Consider the following 23,698-nt stretch of genomic DNA (forward strand, 5'->3'; position numbering starts at 1 on the left):
ACTCCCTGCCTACCTGCCATACAAAAATATTTGGTAAGATCTCACATGGGAACCAATGTTTTGGAGGAGTTCTCATGCCTTTCTGCTTGCCCACCCTTAACATTTCTCTCAGTTTTGTCCCAGTGGAGTTTGTTATGTTTCAGCCAGGGTTCAAATTCCTTTTTAAGACTTTCTTGTTCATTTTTGATTCTGCTTATGTTAATATTGTTCATCATTTAGTTTCTTTTTCTCTATGTATTTTCTGCTATGTTGCGTGTGTCTTATGGATGGCTCCACAAGAGGCAGGACCACCTGTCTATCATCGTCTGTCGTGAACTGGGAGTCCCAAAAGCACATAAATCCCATAAATACTTCCAAAAATGCACACTAGGGGGATCTACCATTAAAATCCTGACTGGAATCAAAAAAAAAATAAAACATTTATATTTAACAAAAATGCTCTGTAGGCCAAGAAGCTCCGTAGAGCACAAAAGAATTGCCTGAGAAGGCAAGGCAATCCAAGGCAAAACACAATCCCAATACAGAAACCAAAACAAAGTCAAAAAACAGAGCACAGGCTCATAAATCCAGGAAATCACAATAAGCATAAAAGAAACAAGTAACCATTCCACTCTCTAGCGCATTCGAAATGAACCACCAGGAACCATGGGAGGCACTCCATATTTATAGGGCACAGGGCAGTTCCTGACAGTGATTGCTAGGTGGTCCCATCCCACAAAACACAAAGAACATAACACAAGCCTTAGCAACAAAGCAGAAAACAAACAAAAGTAGCATCAGCATAGATAAATGGCACATAAATGGACAAAAAAGACGAGAAACATGACTTTGAACCCCAGCGAGATGAGAAACCCTGACTAAAAACATGACACCGTCAAGGGGTCCTAGGAAAACAAGCAGTCCCTTGCGGTTCATTTCAATATTTTGGTGATTTCTAATGATTATTCTTTTGGTGCCTTTTTTATGGAGTAACTGGATTTTGAACCCTTGTTCTATTTTTCAAACTCTCTTCTGGATTTGTGCTTTTGGGACCTGTTTGCTTTGGAATTGGCTATTTCAGGCAGCAACTGCTGAGCTTTTTGCAGTCCTTGGAGCTTTTGTTAAGAAGAACATTTTTGTGAAGTAAATATTTTTATTTTAGAAAAAATCTCTGTCTGCCATTTTATGTTATTACCAGTCGAAGTTTGGCACATCCTTCTTCTTGTGGGGCTTGTGGTTACTGATTTCAGGACTTTACGCTAAGGTTCTCTCCAACTTCATGACAGAATAATTACTTTGAGGGCATCCTTGTGCCCGTTCAGCCACATTGGCTCTTGAAGTTGCTCTCCAATTATCAGTGAGAGCTTCCGTTTTAAAGTCCAAACCTTGCCAGAGCCAATATACGGTGGGATATCATCTCAGCACCTCTTGTCCTCCTGGCAGGCTTTTGTCACCATATATACAGCATATATACATTTATATCATCTCTGTAATGCCAGATGTTCATAATTTTAAGAAATCTTCTAAAATACTGTAAATCTGTCTGTGACTCACAAGTCTATTCTTATTCCATCAGCCCAAGCCTGTCACTAGTCAGCTTAGACTGTTTCTCCTTTTCACAGCCGCAGCTGTTAACAGCAATGGAAGATTTTGTTGCTTCGTGCTTATTTGTTCCAAAACCTTTTAAGTTTTCTGGGTCTGTCAACTTTTTACAATTGGCCTTTTTAAGCTGAGTAAGCAGACTAGGCGTAATCTGACTTTAATGTCCAAACTATTAAACTCTGCATTGCCTGATTTTTTCAGGTGGCATGGCTCACAAGGATGCCAATTCTATCTCCCATTTCGAAGTGGGTCACAGCCGCCTGTGTTCAAGTTGGACAAAACACAAGGATGTGACTGTGGGTTTTCTCTGTACCTGTAGTGTGACTTGGGAGGACGTTCACTTAAGGAGCCATTTAAAATACAAGCTGATCAATTTTCATACTGTCTATCTATGTTTTGGAAAATGCTGTATGACATAAAAAGTGATTTAGCAATTGAGTCTGATCAATCAAAGACCTCAGGCTGGACGGTTTAAGAAGTGCTATCCCATCACTGCCATTGGACAATAAGCAGACGCTGTGAATATCACTTTACTGTCTCCTGTTACACATTTAAAGATCAAAGTGAGGTCATGAATTTGCTGTGCCATTAATCCTGTTGTCTTTGTAATTACTTTTATTACCTGTTGGGGCATGAAAGTCACTATATATGTAGGATGATAAACAGGTTTGTCTGCCAGTCTGTCATTTTTTTTTTTTGTGAACAGCCAAACATGTTCATTGTAACTTAAATTAACTTGTTCTCTATGGATATTTTGAGACAATTATACAAAATTGATCAATTAGTGCAATTATGGTGGACAGGGTGGCCTTATAAGTAAAACAGGACATATTCTAAAACTGATCATTATTTTCATTACTGTAATTATTTTCAACCTGTCATTTTTTTCACTGCAACAAAGGCCTACTACATATAAACACCTTGAAGTGAAAGCAGCATGTTAAAAATCAGTCATCGCAGATAACTTTAATTATTCTGTACTCATTATCTTTACTGTACGGTGGGCCTCGTGCATACACGGTGACAAAAAACAGCTGCATTCACAATGTCATTTTCCATGATGAGCCCATAATCGGTGTGCATGTCTATTATACTACACACACAAGTAGGTCCCACTTTGGGCTGGTCATAAATGGGAGAATAGTGGGCATGCTGCTGCACAGTAACAACACCTCATTGATGCATTTGTCAGTAATATGAACAAACCAGTGAATTTTTGAGGAGGAGAATCTTGGTTATGTGTCCAGATTTGACAACCACTGCTGGAATATTTTCAATCCTGACAGAAGAGATCTGGGAGTTCCAAATCATAAAACTACAGTAGCACCAATAAATCATACAAAAGGCTGTTGCAGAACCTATGCTAACGTCTCCCATTTTCTGTAGAGAAGCAGCACCCTCAGCGGTTTGCCAGGTAGCACCCCGAAGCGTGGGTCAATTCACTAAAGTGGGGCATTAGAAATGGCATCCAAGAAAACATCTGCTAACAATTACTTGCTTCTACTGACTGGACTTGGAACTAGCAACAGACTCAAACAGATATGGATTAGTACAAGGCCATCTACAGTGTCAAGGCTTGTTTTTCCCACGGCGCATAGAGACAACATGTAGAAGGGTGCAGCATCCTTGGATAACATGCTTCCTGAACAGATGTTGTCATGGTGTGGGAGTACCAGTGTCTATAATGGGAGTCACCACTGCTTCTTCGAGGAGATGCATTACCTATGATGCATGGTAAACCTCAGAGATGCTGTTTCAACGACATAATGCCTGCACACACACACACACACAGAATCCTTTCTTGGGTCACTGTGTCCATTCAGTTGGTATGCCACGAATAGTCCACTATACAATTTCTGTAGACCACAGATAGCAGGTTGTCTCAAAGGACACCCTTCAGCCCCTGCATGATTCAGAAAGAGGGGTCCAAACCTGGAGTCATTCCATCACACATTTGCACGAAAACAATTAGGAGAACCAACAGTACATTTTGGGAGCATGGAAGACAACTAAAGGGAAAACACACACACACTCAGAAAGCGGTCCTGTCCAGGGATCAAAAATTGTAAGACATCCATGCATAAGAACTTCTAACTCTGAGGTGTGGCCCTTGGCAAACTTTCCTCTCTCTTTCTCCTTCTCTCCATCTAATGTCTTTTTTGCTGGTTCCCTCTCCAGGCACATCATTAGCCAGTCAGAAGCTCTGTTGCTAGGTGACACATGTGCAGCTCTCGAGGTGGTCTATAAAAATGTTGATTCTTCAAACTCAAGTTGTAAAACAACTCACTTAGAAGCCAGAAGCAGAGTGTGAACCAGTCGCTACAAGGTGTTCCTTTCTTGTCTTTCATTTACTGCCCTTTGGCTAATGTGCCTTTGTCCTCGGCCTCCCCTCCTGAGACAGCTTGCCCCTCCTTTTCAGTCAAATATGACTTTAATTGCTTAGTTTCCTTTCAGTGGCTGCAGTAAACTGCAGTAAAAATGGCAGTATAACATACGGTCTGAAACATAAGACACAACAATAACTTCATCAAAGAAAAGCTATAAAAGCACAGATTTTCCATGGAAGATAATAATCCTAAAATTGTCTATAGATTGAAGGTGGTGTGTTTTAGATTTAAGAACATGACCCTTTAGCCTTTAAAATATATGTCCCACACTAAAGACCATTTAGGAGTTTGATCCAACTGACACTGCAGACTCTGAAACTTGTAATTAAACAAATTTAACTGGCTATCATTATTATATATTTTAAGGAGTAGATGATGGGCAATAATGAAGAGATTTAAGTTGCATGAAGTAACCATTTTCTCTAAGTACCAAGCTTAAGAATAATAAATTCAACAAAACGTTTTGTCAACTAAACAGATTTGATATCATAAGGGCCTCCTTTGTAGTTTTGATTCCGAACTTCAGATTCACAGGAAGGAGACTTCAGTTGAGGTGAAAAGATATTTGGACCATAATTTGTGGGGTAGTTGAGATTTTGGTTCTTCTCGCTAACTTTTGCTCAAAAGTTTGAGCATTAACTGACAATGAATCTTTGTATCATTTGTGAATAAGGATTGTGGGAGTAAATTACAAGCACATGGTTAGCACCCCACTTCTTACACCAGTGGTCAAAATTGTACTGGCACAGTGAGATGGCAGCCAGGATTAATAAGCACCACGACCTGAACATAAGAGAAATTAAAATTGTCTTCAAACAATCAAAAATCAGAAGCTACGAAATTATTTGTAAACCAAATAACAAACTTTGCTGGTGCTTTTAACACTATTCTGCCACATCGACTGGGGAAAAAGCTCAAACTTTGAACCTTCATGCCCCTACAGTCTCAGAGTGGTGGCTCTGAGGCCAGGATCTGTGCTGATATTCGGAAGGTTACCAGTTCAAATCCAGTTATTAGCAGAAGGGATCCGAACCTGTTGGGCCCTTGAGCAAGGCCCTAAAATTTTCTCCAGGAGTGCTGTACAATGGCTGGCCATGCATTCTGAACACCCAAAGGTCATGCAAAAAAGTGAAAAGACAATTTCCCTTCAGGGATTAATACAATGTATCAAACACCAAAAATACCAAATCTCTTGGATCATGGACTACCTGAAAAACAGACTGCAGTTTGTGAGGCTGAGGGACAGTGTGTCAGAAATGGTGGTGTATACCACTGGAGAACCTCAGGGAATTATCCTGTCTCTGTCCTGTTTACCCTCTACACAACAGACTTCCAGCACAATACCAGCACTTACCATCCACAGAAGTGTTCAGATGACTCGTCCGTCATAGGCTGCATTAATAACGAAAATGAATCAGAGTACAGAGAAGTCATGGATAACTTTGTCTTGTGGTGCAGAGACAACAACCTGCAACTCAGATCAGCAAGACAAAACAGCCGATGTGAGAGAAGCCTCTTAAACCAGTCACTATTCAGGGGGAGGATGGGGAAATGGCACAGAGCCACAAGTACCTAGGCATTCACATAAACAACAAAGTGGACTGGTCTGACAACACTGTGGCACTGTACAAGAAGGTCCAGAACAGACTGTACTTGATAAGGAGACTCAGGTCTTTCAATGTGTGCCACAAGCTGCTGGAAATTTTCTACCAGTCCATAGTAGCCGGTGTGGTGTCTTACTCTGCAGTCTCCTGGGGTAGCAACCTGAGCTCAAAAGAAGCACAATGCCTAAACACGCTTACCAAGAAAGCCTGCTCCATCACAGGGCGAATTCTGGACAAACTGGAAGCTGTTGTGGAAAACAGGAACTGGAATCCACCATGAAAAATTCCCTCCTTCCCTTCCAGGAGCTTTTCTCTTGGAGCACTTTTAGCCACAAGCTCATTCCTTCACAGTGTGCTAAGAAGCACCTCTGGGGGGCTTTTCTGCCCACTGCTATCAGGTCATTTAATGTTTCCACGCACTGTACTCATTACGTTTATTTTTATGGATTGATTGATTGATTGATTGATATTATCTGCCCTGTGAGGCTGTATTATTGTTTTTTATGTTTCTGCTAATGTATGCATTTGAATTTCCCCATGGTACTTATTAAAGTTTATATAATCTAATCTAAATACCAAACCCCAAAACGTTAATCAAATTTGTAGTCAGATTAAACTCAAAAAGATCTGTCTCTTTGAAAAGATTTCACTAAATGGATGCAAAGTTTAACATTATATCCATTAAGTTGGACATTGAAGGTACTGTGCCACCATCTTATATAGGAAGACAGCAATGACAAAATACATCATTTTGTACAGACTCAGAAAGAGACAGTAAGAATTTTTAAATTAAAGGATTTGGAAATAAAGTCACAAATACAAGCCAAAGTCAATATAAAAAAGTCAAACTGATCTATTGCCAGGTTTAGAATGCTAATTAAAAACTGTAGTTCTTTAGACCAAAATGAGAATTCTTAAACCAGAAATAACAGTCAAGAGACTTACACGCTATTACTGAGCTTATCTAACCTCAAATGGTATTGAAATGCGCTCACTGTCTTCTCTACCATGGAGGGCCACGGTGGCTGCAGGTTTTTGTTCCAACCCAGTTACTTAATTAGAAGCCAATCCTCACCAATAATGGATCTTATTTAATTTCATGGCTCGTTAGTGTTTTAGCTCTACCGTGTCTTAAATCATAGATTTTCTTTTCCTTACTAGTAATACATGTATTATCCAAGTGATCTGAAGCCTAAAACAGATGAGTAATTTTCAGTTCTTCACTTTCCCTTCAGTTTCCTTCTGAGTAATTAATTAAATCAAATGGTGAAAGATGAATACATACTGGTGGAAATGGACACAAGCTAGATGTAGAACTGCTGGTTCCTTTGTCATTTTCATCTTTGACTCCTCACTCACCCTTGTCCACCCTTGGTTATGACCTACTAGATGCCTCAAAAGAGAGTGGTGCCAGGCCTGCAGGCACCAGGACATCACATAACTACCATTCCACCCTAGGACCACAGCATGAGTTCTAATTACATAAACTCTAAGTGTGTCATCTTCAGTAGGGCACTAGAAACATAAAGTAAAAATGTGCTCTCTTTATGAAATGCGGTGACATTACTCCAACATTATTAGCAGTGACCATGTTAAAGAATGCCTAGGACTTGCTACAGCTGTAAAATAATATCAAATAACCAAAGAATTATTACATCATTTTCACCAAAGCATGTCCTTAATGTAAATTGTGGGGGTGTAAGGCGTGCAGGTGTTACACTTAAAACTCACTTTTTCAGAAGTGGCAGGCCAGTATTCAATTTTTTTTAATATTATGTGTGTCTGGAGCTGGGAGGTATGCTGACAAAAGTGTCCTGGTTGAGCAGGAGGCTGAAGCTTGTAATGTTAACAGAGGTCATGTTGATGCACAGACAATTCTGCCTTCCTATTGAATGAATTACTGAAATCTTATAGGCACAAGGTAATGTCCGCCATTTTCCCCTGGAGGAGCGACGACTTATTCCTTTATTCTCCGCATTCATTCCTTCATGGCTGTGTTCCTATTACCCTTGCTTCATTTGCCAATACACAGACCCTGGCTCAAGCACTGCCTGTGAGATGATTGTGAATTCTCCTCGTGTCCGTGTCAGCTCTCTTCCTGGGTACTCAACTCTTCTTCCCACTTCCCAAAAATGTGTGCCTCTAAGTTGGCCCTGCAGTGGTCTGGCAACCCCTCATGTGACAATGAAATGAGTGAGCTGGTTAGAACAATGATGGATGGACAACAAGAACAACGTATGTGAAAAGCAAAAACAACAAAATGAATTGGTTGTAAATTTCCAGCCTACCCCCAGACACATGTACGTAGTTAAAAACAAAGCAGATTAGTACACAATAAGGGTGCCTTTCACGTTTCAGAGTCAGATTTGTGTTTATGTCAGCTCTTAAAAATAACATACAACAAAATATGTCTCCCAATTTCTGTGGGTTTTACATAATACCACCAGCACCCTACGCTGTCCCTTATGACATAGTCAGGCGCAAATCAAAGATAACATTGGCGCTGTGAGCTCCTTGGATTTAAAATGATGGTGCCGTGCTCCTCAGGCTGAAAACGCAGATGGTGAAAATCGTGTTACAAAAAAAAAAAAAAAAAAAAAAACTCCATTAAATTCTCAGAGGCTCGTGTTACAAGAAAGGTCACAAGTACATCAAAGGTTGTCTTTCTTGGTCACAATCAAAAAAAAAATGTAAAACTGAGTAGAAAAACAGAGCTGTCAAGCCATGTGAATACAACATAATACACACTTAAACACAATGACAGCACATATCAATCAGTGTTTTCCCATCCTCCATGTCACTCTGCCACTGCGTTTGTTTGATATGAATTGCTATTTGTCACAGGCAGCAATTACAGTCGCGGCTGACATTTCACCAGCAGAAAATGATGCTTGTTTGAACTCCATCTGGGTGAATGGGAAGGAGTGTTCACAAGCAATGAATCCTTCATTGCGGTGACTTCCTCTAACAAATCGGCATGTGGCCGACTCAGGGTGCATGCTGTTGGGCCTCATTCTACTCTTAAGCTCTGCATGGAGCTTGGACCGCCATACTCACATGCATACAGCACATGCAGAAAACAAGCATGCAGCAAGGTGACGAGTAGAAAGAAAAATGAAATTGAATGGGAAAAAAAACATTAAAATCTGCAGAGGGTGCTGTTGCTGTGAGGCTTTTTAATGAGCATCTGTTCAGCCCACGTTGTCTCACTTAAGGCAGCAGGCTACAGGCGGTGAGCATCTCTCCCTCTTTATCCACTTGTCTTCTTTTTGGATTTACTATGGGAAGCTAATTAATTAAATGGATTAATGTATAGCATAGCAATAAAAACAAAATAGTTTAAATGTAAAATGAGTATCCACAGGTTTATACTGAAAGCACAAATGAGGAAATGTAGACACTGGCATGTAGCAATAAAACATGCAGTGTACAATGCACTCCAGATCTTTTAGCATTGGTATTGATGGCTCCTCGTATCATCAGTCAGTTCACTAAAATACCACATGGCACAGCAGTTAACTCGAGTGCTTCACAGCTTTGCACTCCCGATTTTTAATCCCATGCCAAGACCCACCTAAGTTTACAAAAGTCTTTCATTTCATATCCCAAAGACGCATTTCAGGTAATCGGTGACCTCAAATGAGAGTGTGTGTGTGTGAGAGTGGGGGTAACACTTGAGTTTAGGTGCTGCAAAGATGCATCAATTACTCATTTATAAGTAACAACATCTTAACAAAGGCTTCTTCTGGTGTTAACAACACTTCCAAAGCACAGGTAAAGCAATTATTCAGCTATGCAATGTCAGGTCAGGATGGGGAGCATGGACTGGTACAACGTGTTGCCGCACCCACCACACAACAAAACAACTTGGGATCCCGGTTGACAACCCCCCCAAGCAGACATGAGGTCCAGTCTTACCCTGACCATCTATCTGCTGCAGCCAGGTGTTACATGGGTGTCCCCTTGGCCTTGTCCAGCTGCTCGGGTCCTCAACAGTGAGGGTCCTGAGAGTCGGATCACCCTTAGGGAATCACACCACATGGCCGTAGTGCTGTGACACTCCCTCACAATGCAGGTAATGTGCCTCATTTGGGACTCCATGAGCAACCAACCGTTCATTCAACATAAAGTCAAACCATCATAACCCAAGGATTCTCCCTAAAGAAACACAGTACAGAAGGAGTCCAGCCTTCGTCTCAGATAACAGGATAGCGTCCATGTCTCTCAACGATATAGCAAAAGTGGAAGCACCAGAACTCGAAAGGTTTGGACCTTCATCCTTTTGCAGTGACATCTGGAGCGCCACACACCCCTTTCCAGCAACTTCATGACCCCCCATCCTCTCTGACTTCATAGGAAGAGTGACCTGAGACATGAATGTCACTGCCAGGGTAAGTAAACTTCTCCATGAGGTCGACATTCTCTCCACAGACAGACCCATTGCTGATGTCTGCACCCAAGATGTAATTAAAGGCCTGGATGTTGGTTTTTTATCCAGGACACTTGCAAGCCCAGACACTCAGACTCCTCACTCAGTCTCTCGAGTGCCCTGATTAGAGCCTCCATTGAATTGTCGGAAAAGTCAAGATCAGTGAATCTTTATTCACCAACAGATGCCCCACAGTGCAACGTGATCTACTAAAATGACTCCATTTTGGAATGGTCAGAGGTGACTTGTTTCTCTTGATTTTGTATATTTAATTATAAATCCTCCATATTAACAAGTAATTTTACCAGAATATCAAAAGGTTTTGCTATGCCACACTGCACAGAGATGAATAGTCTATCTACTGGTGTTTTACAAGCATAATGAAGACCAAAAGAAACCTCTGTTAAGGTCTTATTACATAAGAGTAATCAATGCATTTTTGTAGTACCTAAAGTGTTACCAGAGTGTGTTCTGCAATGGACTAGCATATGAAATTGATTCTTTAGGCTTTGAAAAGGTTAATAACATGTGGACAAAACAGAAATCTTTGATACAGTGTATGCTTCCTAGCTGGGTACTAACAGATCAAGAAAAGCAAAAGGTGTCATTGTATGCAGCAAGGGGCATTTTAAAATCAGGAACCCACTGCTATTTCACAAATTTGTTATCTTCTATTCTTAGCTCTTTATGGAGCCTGTTGCAGATCTAAATAAATAAAATCACTTTACAAATAAAGGTTCTTTCTGGACCCTTCATGTAGATGGTTCTTTTGGGAACCAAAAATGGATTCCATATGGAAGAACCACTTTGGCACATTTATTTTTAAGAGTGTATATTTGGTTTAAGGCTGGAAAAAAAAACATTGGATGGAATGCCAGCCCATTGTAAAGTATTTGTAATCACACACAGCCCCCCATTCCCTAGACAAGGACAGTTTAGCATTGACATGTAACCTAAAATGGACATAATTAGAACAGGAAGAAACTGGAGTACATGGAAAAGGTCCATGGGGGCATCAAGGAGAGTGCAAACTTCAGTCGAGCGGTGAATAATCAAATGTAGATCCACAGAGTGGCGAGGCAGCAGGAGTACTAAGCTCATACTATTAGTGAATTAACTCATTCAAATTGCCATCAATAGAGTTCATTAAAGGCTGCAGAAGGCTGGAGGGCATATCCACCTACATGAACACACACTTAGGTAGCTCAACTGGTTGCACTGCCTTACATTGCCTGGACTCCCATTCATTTCCCAGCTGGAATGTTTTATGTGTGGACTTTGCAGGTTTCCACATGGACAACAGCCACCTCATTTCAAAACTAGACTAGCCCAGTCTCTTGAGTGACGCATTTCTGCGTCCTGATATCTTCCCGCCTTGTAGACTCTGCTGGGGTACTGTATGATAAAGTCCCAAAAGTCCAACAAGTAATAGTATACTCGACAGAATGGTTGGGAGGGCTTGACATGATATTTGTGTACTGGAAAAAGCAGACTCAGAATATATTGGTATATACAGTATTATACATATGCATGTTCCTAAATAGTGAGGAGTAACCCCCACACTATCACAAGGAGACTAAAGTTCAAAGATGTCTAAAAGGAGCAACACAGACATCCCTTCACAAAACATAAACACCAACTGTCCTCATAAGACACCCTAACTAACTAGCAGTAAGGGCACTGGCCGGCCTTTCAACTGGATTCTCATATTCTTCTCACTTTGTAGTCCTCCTCCTCCTCCTGCTTCTCATCTCTCTGCTTCCTCCTTCGCTTTTCTTTCTAATTGCAAGTTACAATCTTGTTATCCTCTGTCATCAGTTCCATACTCAATGCACACTGGTAGGAGGCCATTTATTACCTATCTTGTGGTAAGTCTGGACCTATGGCATCAAATGCATTCTCTTCAGATGGCCATTTCAATCCATCCTGCTGGTCAAACTGCTTCCTGACAGCCCCGGGGTGGACTAAACCACTGATCTCCAATATCACAATTTAAAAAGTCATTCAGCAGGATGACCCCCTGGATGGCAGCTTTAACCACAGATACGTTTCTTGTTAGGGCACCTCCCTACCTGGTGGTTAAAAGATGATGCCCCCCCACGATCCTTTAAATACTTAGGCTTACTCCATTTGCCTATAAAGAGTTCTGACTGTAGGGCTACACATAATGGGAGAAGAACCTCCACTAGCATCAGGGGCACGCTGATACTAATACAATTACCAATCCTCCTCTCCCAGACACTTCGCCACCCTACCTCCCAGCTCAGCTCAGTGTACTGGGCTTTCCCAGAGTCCTTTATATCCCCTGACCCGGAGGTGTTCCTGCCCAACAGTCCACAAGTCCTTATTCCTTCCGGGTTAGGGTAAACAGTCCTTATCTTCACCCCGGAAGCACATCATTTCTTCCTGTCCCGGGATTATGATGCACTTCCGGCTTATAGGGCATATATGAGTCCACGGGTCTCCCGACAGTGACTCCCAGTGGTCCCCAGGGTATCCAGCAGGGCTGTGTATAAAAACTACATAGTCCATGAGGCCCTGCTGGAATTCGGGGTCCGTCCATGCTGTCAGGTGAGCTACTCCTGTCGGCCTGGGGGTGAGGGCCGGAATAGGAAGCCGGCCATCCATCACAGCCTTCATTGGATTTTCATGTTGCTTTAAGCACCTCAGCAGTAGAGAACTGCCCTGTCTTCACAACGAACACCCCTGACATGTCATCTTCTACTCTCACAGTTCCCTCCTGTGTGTTCCCTTCTAGAATACAAGAAGTTGTGGGGAATGCAGCTAAGTAGCCCCCATTACAGCCCCCTATTGTTACGGAGTTCTTTGATCACCTAGCAGTGGACGCTCAGAGCCCATTAAACCAAGACAGGTAAGGCTGTGTTATTATGTGTGTGATGTAAAACATGCAGTTAGTATGAATTTATTCCAACTGTTTTTACAACAGTGCAGTGCATAAAATGAGTTCTCCATTAAAGGCAAACACAAACAGTAGGCTTTGTGACGCAAGAAAGAAAAAAAAAATGCCTACGACTAGGCAGATCATTCGAATCCTGCCGACAGATTGCATGCCCTGAGGATGAATTCAGGCTCCTTTAATGAGTTCGGCCCCCCACCCCACCCATGGTTAGGGCACTCCAGCTCCACAGAAGAGAAAGCTGCTGACTTCCTTCACCACCAGCCATCAGATCCACAACCAGCTGCCTGGTTCTGCTCACATTTGCTTTAAAAAGTGTCAGCTCCAAAAATAGGACTCCCTCATAACAGAAATACAGTATATGAAGAGGTAAGAAAGCTGAGAAGGGATCTGAAATCTTTATGCACAATGCATAATTTAACCATAACGAAGACCACCTAACTAACGACTGGCAGCGCACACGGGCAGCAGAGATCTGAACAGCTTTCCACAAAGGTGATGAGTGTAGACTGTGAGTGGGCACTAGAAACAGTGAACTCTTAGTGGTGACCGCCAAGAATGCCCTACTGTATCCTAAACGCTGTCACTAAAGGAGGTTCGGACACACTGGACACTTCCAAGAACATCAGCACCGCTTTTTACTGTCTAATTTAAGCTGGAGCCAGAAGTGTCAGAATAAATCAAACATCTATCAATAACCACACTAATAAATGGAACTCGTCTCCTATATCACTGAAAATGTTCTAAACTTTAAATACCACTGATTTCATATAATGTTAGATTGGAGTTTCAAGAAAGGGCCTAATAATGAATTGGGTCACATTGAGAAATGGAAGCTGCTGCTCTCAGCAGTCACTTTACAAATTCTTGCCTGTTTTCCACACAACATGAAATATAAGACATGTATGATCTAAAAGTAACAAAACCTTCGCAAAAGAGCTGAAGCCAAGCCAGAGTCACAGGGTAGCCCTGGGCAGGACGCCGGTCCATCACAGCACCTACTTAAACACACTTATGCAATCACGAGACAACCCAACCAGGATATCTTTGTCGATTAAAACCCACAAGGACACATCGAGAACACGCAAACTTCACATTACCACACAGCACAGAAACTATGAAGCTATGCCATCCGATCTCTGAGAAGTGTCATCTCCTCCAAAGCTACCAAACAGCATACAAAATATGGCCACGTGTGCAAAGAGCAGACATTGGAGGACTGTCATTGTGAAGTTCAGCCCACCTCTTCACCTTTCACAAGGCCTATCACTCGAGTTAGAAGACATGGGTGGGCACCATCTACACTGCTCTGCATCTGGGGTACAACCACAGCTCCGTGAGACATGTGGGTACTTGCCAGAGCCATTTTGTTTTCTTCTTCTACCTGAGACATTGAATTGAGCTCGGTATGATGAACTGAACTGCATGCCTATTCTGATGTGTTCTGGTACACCTTGATTATCTTCTAAAGTGACTTTTCATCTTCATGTTTCTTATATGACTCTTAAGATAACTTTGTAGGCACTATGGGTCTTCAGACCTCTGTCAGGTAATGCAGTTTAGCTGATGGTCTACTGAAACCTGCAATCAAGTTGTTTTACACATGGACAGGACGATACAGAGTGCCAAAAGCCCGGTTAACCTGTAGCAGCAGCTACACAGGAATTTTTGGGATGTTCTGAAGATGGCTACCACGGCAAAACATTCATTTGACAGTAAGCTGCTGTCATTAATGAGCTGTGGCCCAAATGTGATTTCAAAACCAGTTTAAGCCCATTGGCTTACAGGTAAGCAACTAGATGTCCTTGTTCATTTAACATAAAGTGCAAGGAAACCCTGTCCGTCTACCTTCCAGCCTGCGTGTCGAGTTTAGGATTGACGGAGTGATGCCTTCTCCGGCAGCCTGGGGTACAAAGCAGGAAGCAACAATGGGTGAGGGCCAGTCATATACACTTGTAGAAGAAGCCAGCAAACCTAGCATGGGAGACCACACAGACATGTGGAGGAATAGTCAACATCCACATAGATACTGACACCGTGTGGATTTGAACCCAGGAAGCTGAAGCTGTGAGGTAGCCATGCTAGACTCCATCAACAAGTCAAGCATATTTAACAAATCAAAGGTCACTTGAAGTGCTGGGAATTCCATCCCATGTGCTAAAAACAGCACATAAAAACTATGGAGGGCCTGCAGCAACAGAAAAACTGCTTTCAACGTTGAGCCACCAAGTTTATTATACAAGAACAGTGGAATGGTAAGGCAGTAACAAAACCATCTAAAGCCTAATTAAACCAAATGAGGGGCTACCAGCAGCTGGAGCCTCACCCCATACTCCAAAACCAACCCCCACTCTTCAAAATACTGGCTCTTGAATGGAACTTCACGGTTCTTTACTGGGTTATAGTTCCTCGTAGAACTATTGCTTGACCAAGCATCATTACATTCTGGGATGGGTTCTTTGCATATGAAGTTGGTTCTTTGTGCTTTGAAAAACTTCTAATATGAAGTAAAAAACTGAAATGTTTAATGTATGGTAGGCTACCTAGCAGGACGCTAACAGAAAACCTGGACTTAGCGTGTGTTATTGTATGCAGCAAGAGTCATTTTAAAATCAAGACCCATTGGTGTTTCACAAATCTTTCACCATCTATGCCTGGGAATTTACTGTATGGAGACTATTACGGATTTAAATAAATAAATGGTTCTTTCTGGTACCTTCATGTGGATGGGTCTTTTGGGCAATGGCACCGATCTGAAGAACTGCTCTGGCACCTTTATTTGTGCTCAGAGTTGGATGCAAATCGGGAAACACATCTGCACTGTGCTACAATCATTAAAGTAAACTTGGACAACGAACCCAGAAAACAAGAAATTGTTGTGTGAAGCCGGAACTGTGACAAAGGAGCAGAATACACAGCGAGATAAAACACAAAAAGAGAAGCAAAATGCACAAGAAAAGAACTGACGATTTGAAACGGTGCATCCTTTCTGTACACATCAGCTAATCTGACTGAAATCCACTTAATTTAGCATTTCTTCACTTAAAGGTGGGTCTTAACGGTACCGCTGCCGTCCCGTTGACTTGAAAAAAAATGACAAAGAGGCTCTCGTGATGTTGCACGCCCCCTAGCGGACGAACGTTCACTTAATTTCCAATCTTTTTTCGGCAATTTTACAGGTGGAATGTACGAAATACTCAGCGGAGAGGCTTGAATGCCTCCACTCGTTCATGAATGTTCCAATAAATCACGTATCCCGGCAGAATCGGGTGTGATAAGGGAACCAACCCTGGATGGGGCGGAGGGCTGCATCGAGCTGCCACTGCAAGTTAGGGAGACCACCTGCAACACGGCGGACACGGAGAAGACGTGCGAGTTCCGCACAGATAGTGACTGGGCCGGTATTTGAACCCGAAAGACTCCTGTTAGAAATATGCACGCTATCAGAAACGAATGGCTCCTGCTGCCTGGAGAGGGCTCCGGTCGCTGGGAGACAGTTGGATTAATCGGATTTGGAAATGTTCAAATGTGTTTCCCAGAACGTTTGGCAGGCTGCTACTAAATCATTAATTTGAAAAACTGGAAGAATAACATTCACAAAAATAAAAATGATTAAGAAGAGAGAAAGGGCTCCATAATCAGGAAAAAATATTAAACGGCTAATATTACAAGGCTCGACTGGACGCCTGTTCATATTCATATAATACACAGCTTCAGAGCTCACTCATGACGTGATCTGAATTGTAAAGTGAAAAAATGAGCGTTAACCTTGAGTAAGTGCTATTTATTAAGGAATTGCTCGGTTTGATTTGTAAAAAAAAATTATAACTGTTCACATAGTAAATATAGAAGAAGAACGATGGAAATGGGCGGCTTCAAATGTTTCCACACACAAAAAAAAGATCTTGCCGTATCTTCACATAACACCGCATTAATAAATCGTAATTACACAAATGCTTGCACATGACCGTACATAACTGATCGTTTTCTGGTTTCACTGGGCAGAGCTCGGCGTTTATGCTACTTCCTTTAAGCCAGAGGTCAAATCCTCAAGAGGACGCCTCACTGGGTCGAGTCAAATTAAGAGCAGCTCCCGAGCTTCATGCTACACCCCGACCGACCTCACACACCATCATGTCCATCCCCAAGCTGCATATGCCGACCACCAATAAAACAGCTGGCCCGCTAGCCGAATACAGCAGTGCGTTCGCTCAGCCGCTACCACTGGATGTGCTTCTTCAGCTGAACTGCTTTTCCCTATCAGTTTCAACTCCGACTTGTCTGTCTCTGCGATCTGGGCATTACGTTTGTCGTAGCCCCTAGAATGACAGTTGTTTTTGGTATCGTGCGTCGGCACGGTCCTGTGATTGAGACTCACAATGAACAGTCAAACTGCTTGCCTGGTACACAATGGCACAAGGTTGGACCTGCACCTGTAACAGAATCTGCAGCCACTTCCCGGATCCAGTGCACGTGGCACCTATAGCGTCGGTTGCCAGACTAACAGTCCCGAGTTGGTTTGCGTGACAGACCTGCTCAGAAGGTGGACTCGCACCCCAGCACCATAGCGCAAAGAAGTGGGGCGCGTGACGACCGCGCAAGCAGGCAGACAAAGGCGAAAAGAACACCTACTGCAACAGAAAGAGACCCGTAAGAGAGCACAGGGAGATGTGAATAGATTAACGCCTTGTGTATGCCGAATACAAAGGCATTGGTTAGAAATCGAGCGCGTTCAATATGACAAGCGGCCTGGGTTTACTCTTAAATATACAGAAGGCGCAATTTGGGCACAGTTGTAGATTTCGGTGTGAAGAGCTCCTACAACTACTATTATGTACGTGTTTATCAATCATTCGTCCATTTCCTTTTACAAGGACTGAGGATGGAGGACAAAACTTGAACCAATCCCGGGCGGGATGCAATTTCCGATCAACCGGTAAAGACATTTTGGATCGCAACTCGTTACGCCACGGCGCTTCCCCGCATATATGATACAGAAACACTTAGTCAGTGCAATCGGGCTATCGAGTGGCATAATTCCTTTTACTTTACTCAATATTATTCAAGTCATAACATTTCAAATCAAGGACATCGATGTCTGTTTTTCACTCAGTTGTAAATAAAATTGAGGTTCATGGCTAGGACATCACTGGTGTCTAATGCAAGGATAGCCGACTGCATGAAGGACACGGGTACAATCATACTGCTTATCGAAGACAGCAACTGAATTTCTCAACTGAAAAGAGGCTTCAGGTGTATGTGCGAACAATGTTCACGCAAGGTAAACAAAAGATGCTCATTTTTCCTGTTCCTAGATAACCACAGAGAAACTGACGCTGATACTCACTTTCCATGTACGTATAAACACAGTACAGTACTATATATATATATATATATATATATATATATATATATATATATATATACTATAGTGAACAGTTTGTAACAGTAGAGAGAAACTGAATTATCCCTTGTTCCCTGGGGACCACCGATGCGTCTGCTACCTATTCAAAGCGGCTCTTCGAGTAAAGGTGAAGAACAGTCGAGTGTCGAATTCAGGTTCGCGACTGCGCATATTCACGAACACCGCAAACACGTCTCATGTCTCTTTCTATCCGCTAGTAATAAGTTAAAACACACACACGCACCCGTGGAGAAGCCCGGTGCAAATCGCATATAACGGGGATGCAGGTTTTTCATCCTGTGCGTCAAAATGGGGGGGGGGGGGGGGGGGGGGCTTGAATGCTGGAGATGTAAATTGTACTGCTGCTTGACAACACTTTGTTATGAAAATATCAAAATGATTTGAAGATAACATATCAGAATAATAATATAATACAAGAGAGGAGTACCCCATTATTTGGATTCGCTTCTTGAAAGCGCAGGGAATGGAGAGGTGAACAGGCCGGTGTATCAAAGGTTTACCAGATGATTATGTCTTTGCATTTTATTGCATTCATTTTTTTAATCTTTGGTATATCCTACCTTGCTAGAAAGGGGCCCGGGGATGAGCAATTTGAGTGCCTGTCTTTTTAACTCCACCAGCCTCGCGTTGCAGTTCTCGCACCAGACCCCACGGTCCGATCCAGGGGAGCTGCCGCTGCCAGAGCCCGGTGATCCTGTGCCAAAGCCCGGAGAGCCACCTAGAGACCCAGGAGAGCCTGTGCCGATTCCAGGGGAGGTGGGACCGGGAGAACCAGTAAATGAACCAGGGGATGAGGTGCCGGAACCCGGGGACGGAGTTCCAGATGAGCCGGGAACCGATCCAGCTCCTTCTGGGGCAGGACGGCTGCTGGATCGGGACTCCTCGTAGGCTTTCCTGTACCAGGTCTCAGGGGAGAAGGAGGAGGCGGATTTGGTAGGAGAGCATGCCTCTGTCATCTGGTTTGAAAACACAAATGTTTGCAATTAGAAATCTGTGCCGACTCAGTGAACACCACGCAGAGATCATTATACTACATGCAGTTTTTGATGAGGGGTACAAAAATCGGTGCATTACGTCCCCCAGTTAATAGTGAGTACAGAACAGTATACAGTTACAGCAACAATAATCGATTATTACAATTATTTTAACGTATGAAATCATCACTGCTGATTAAGATGACATCATTACTTTATTACAAAATTATTAAAAAATATAGCGTTTGATGAAAAATATGCACAGCCCACATCTATGCATGATACATATGCATACATCTGGAAAGACCCCAAGGCAGGCTTATGCACACTTTATATTGTAAATACAAAGAGCATGGGCAACGCATGCAAGTACGCCCATTTAAATGGCAGGAAGCGAGTAGGACGCTTCTCGTATATTTGGCGGCTTCTTTAGAAATCTTTTGAATTTGTTAACGCTGCAACAATGCAAACAGCACACCGAGCCCTTGACATTGTCATCATTATTTTTTTCCAGTATGGACTACAAGCACACGTACCCCGTACTTGCGGCTTCTTGTGGTCCCCGCATTCCTCTCCTTATTTCCAGCCACTGAAGTCATAGTGAAGGTTTCCCCCCACAGAAAAACAGAACGCAATACCTGTCGATATTTTTACATCCAATTAGAGATTCCAGTCACCCTTGGAAGCCTAAGCTTAGAATGCATGCATATGACAAGCCAAAAGCTGTATCCAACCACGCCAGGTACACGAAAATGTAATGTTGGAGTTAAATCCACAAGGTAAGGAAAGAAACACTTCAGTGCATTATTATCATTATTTTATTTCAATCCGGTTGCTGAGAGCTTTGGTTAGGCATAAACATCCAGGACTTTGTCGTTCTGTAGCGTGCACAAGATAAAAAATCAAATGAAAGGTAAATTTCCAGGCAGCCACAAAATCCCCAGAACGCAGAGGCACGGGACAGCGCTTCCAAGGCACAGCCGCTCCGCAGCGCAAACTCTCCCAGCTGCCAGCGGCTGCCGCTCTCCGCAACTTGTTACTTTCTGCAGGTTTTGCAAGTCACTTGCAAAAAGCCCTGAGCACGCTCAGCCAATAATGGGCGGAGCCCGCCCGCTCCGGCTCCAGCCAATAGCAGCTTGGCTGGCGAGTTGAGTGACAGCGTCCAGGAGGATATTAGTTACTCAAATACCTCGGAGCGCTCCCCTCTCTGCGCTGGCCTCTCCCCTCATCTTCCTGCACCCTACTGTCTGGGAAATCTGCGCTGTTGTCTGGCGCAACATAAGAAACGAAAACTCAACAGAAAGCAAAACAGAAAAAAGAGGTCACAGCCGATTACAGCGAAAGTGTCCTTCTGTAACCTGGGCCAATCCTGTTTGGCACGCAGAGTCCGTATGCGCAAGATGAGATGCGCATCAGTCATGTTCGCAGGTACCTGTCAAAGTAACACCTCACTAGCTGTGACCAGTGGACAAGCATGCCTGCCTCCTATTTATTAATTTGTGTTTACTATGTACTGTACGGGTGCAGTCTACCCAGGAATGATCACTTATTCCCTTAAAAGTGGACTAATCGGGACACAACGAGTAAGCTCGCCTGTACTGGTTACACGATAGGCACCTAATTACCGTGCTTTGTCGCCTTTTTTTGTCCGGCACAGGCGTTCGCGATTCTATTTCGTATGCAATAGCGTAGCGCCCTCTGCTGTTCGCAGATAAATAATTGCCTAAGACAGAGCAGAACAGCTAAATTTACCTATCCTGGTATTTACATAACTTTAAGTTTAATTAAACAAAAACAAATAACAATATGTTATCACACAGCGACGCACAGAAAAATCGAATGTATCCAGACTTTGAAATAAATTATGTTAGGGCTGTTACTATTACTGATTTTTCAGTCATTATACTGAAATTAATCCACTAGTCAGCCTTTATTAACATGCAAATTCTATTAAAAATTTTATGTTTCACTGCAATTTTGGAGCTTCACAGTGGAGCCTGGGGCAATGATCTGCCTTATTTTGTAAAACTGGCTTTGCCATTTTTTTCTTTTATCAGATGACTAGTCAGCATTGGTACCGATCACCTATTGCTGTTTTTGTTATTTTTATTATGTTTATATATGCATTTTAAATCATATGGGAGAATCTACAAAAGGAAACATAAAGTAACATACCATAACATTCTCAAAGAATGTCATGGTTCAAGGGGGGGGGGCATCACAGCAGCATTGGGTACAATGCAGGAGGGACACAGAATAAGATGCCAATCCACATAGAGCTCACAGACTCTCACATGACCAGTTTGGAATTACTGGTTTACATAACCTGCACAGGGAGAACATGCAAACTCCACATGGCTAATAGCCAAACAAAGCCAGGATCGTGGCTCTTTTAAGAGGAAAATACATGTATTGAGGTCATGAGTGGAGTCCCTCAGGGGTATGTCCTTGGACCATTACTTTATCTGATTTATATTGATGATACTGGTTTCCAGTATAGTTAGTAAACTTGTGAAATTTACAGCATGATTCTAAAGCTAGAGGAATGGTAGACACTGAGGAGGCAGCAAAAAAAAAAAAGACGGACAAGCTTCAGAAGCTCGTACCTCCATATGCAGAACAAGCAAGCAGCAAGATTACGGGTGCAACGAAAAATCAAATTAAATGGGGGAAAAATCAGAACCTGCAGATGGTGCTGTTGCAGTGAAGGTATGTGCTGAGGTTTTATAGTGAGCATCTGCTAAGTCCGCGTTATCTCACTTAAGGCATCAGGCTCCGGGCGGTGAGCATCTTTATCTTTTTATCCACTTGTCTTCTTTTTGAGTTTACTATGTGAAACTAATTAATTCAATGGATTAATGTATAGCATAGCAATAAAAACAAAATTGTTTAAATGTAAAATGAGTATTCAAAGATTTATACTGAAAGCACAAATGATGAAATGTAGACTCTGGCATGTACAGTAGCAGTTAAACATGCAGTATATAATGCTGGAGAGTATGCATTCCAGATGTTTTACCACTGGAATTGATCTTTCCTCATATCTTTAATCAATACCAATCTATTCATTGGGGCACCAAGTGGCAAAGCAGTTAACTCGAATGCCTCACGGCTTTGGATTCACAGTTTCTAATCCCATCCCAAGCTCCATCTTTGTAAAGTTTACTGAAATCTCCGTATGTCAGAATGGCTTCTCCTCTAATATCCTAAAGACGCGTTTCAGACAACGAGAGTACATCAGTGTGTGTGGCATGCAATGGACCATTGCACCATCCAGGACTGGTACCAAGTGTGGCTGTGTTAGGTGCTTTCTTCCCACGACTGAATAGACACAGAGTAGACACCAGAAACAATTCAAGTAGACATGGACAAGCTTCAGAACTGGGTGAACACTTGGAGAGCGTAGTTTGACATAGAGAAGTGCAAAGTGGTACATGTGGGCAACAGGAACGTCAGTTATAAATGCAAGATGGGAGACACAGGAAGCAAACTCTGGAAAGGATTTAGGGGTTTATGTTGACACAATATTTTCATCACCTATGCAATGCACAGATATTATAAAAACAGCAAATTAAATGTTAGTTTATATTGTAAACTGTGTTGAATATTAGTCAAGGGATGTTGTGTTTGGACTATATAAAGCACTATTGAGACCTTCACTGGAGTGCTGTGACTAGTTCTTGTCACCAGACTACAAGAAGTGAGTGCAGCCAGGTGTATTCCAGGACTTAAGGACATGTCGTACTGTGATAGACTCTGAGAATTAAACCTGGTTAGTCTCAAGCAGAGGAGACTGTGTGGGGACCTAATGCAGGTATTTAAAATCCTCAAAGGTTTTGATAAATGTAAATCCAGCAATATTCTTTCAAGTTAAGGGTGAATCATGTACTCATGTACACCCGTGGAAATTAAGGGGAAATGCGTTTAGGACTGAAACCAGGAAGCACTTTTTATGCAAAGAGTTTTGGGAATCTGGAACAAACTACCAAGACGTAATTGTAATTGAAGCAGAAACCTTGATAGCCTTTAATCAGGATGAGGTATTTGGACATGTTGTCTATTAGCTAATCACACAGGCATCTTCTTCTTCTTCTTTTTCTTCTTCTTCTTATGGATCAGCATGGTGACTCACTGATTAGTCCTCCATTCTGGGTCTTCCCAGTAGCTGTCCATGTACAGTTTGCATGTCACTCTTATGTGTGTGGGTTTTCCCCAAGCAACACTGAGTTTCCTCCTACATGCCATATACATGTGTTGGACTAACTTGTCCTTCTAAACTGGCCATCTGTTAGTGTGTGTGTGTGTGTGTGTGAGTGAGTGCCCTACAGTTGCATGGTGCCTTTTCCAGAGCTAGGTTCTGACTTTGCATTCACTGCCAATG

General features: G+C 42.5%; 1 protein-coding gene across 1 annotated transcript in view; it reads right to left on the reverse strand.

Moving 5' to 3' along the window:
• Positions 1-20,359, reverse strand: part of kif26ba (kinesin family member 26Ba) — a 383,822-nt gene extending 363,463 nt beyond the window's left edge. The window contains exons 1-2 of the mRNA XM_028796933.2: positions 19,854-20,359; positions 18,904-19,299 (exon numbers count right to left, since the gene is read on the reverse strand). Coding sequence (XP_028652766.2) covers positions 18,904-19,299; positions 19,854-19,916 — 459 coding nt within the window. The 5' untranslated portion in view covers positions 19,917-20,359. The remainder of the gene's footprint in view (positions 1-18,903; positions 19,300-19,853) is intronic.
• Between the last annotated feature and the right edge of the window lie 3,339 nt (positions 20,360-23,698).

This window comes from Erpetoichthys calabaricus, chromosome 3 (genome assembly GCF_900747795.2).
Source record: "Erpetoichthys calabaricus chromosome 3, fErpCal1.3, whole genome shotgun sequence".
In the NCBI taxonomy this organism is placed as follows: Eukaryota; Metazoa; Chordata; class Cladistia; order Polypteriformes; family Polypteridae; genus Erpetoichthys; species Erpetoichthys calabaricus.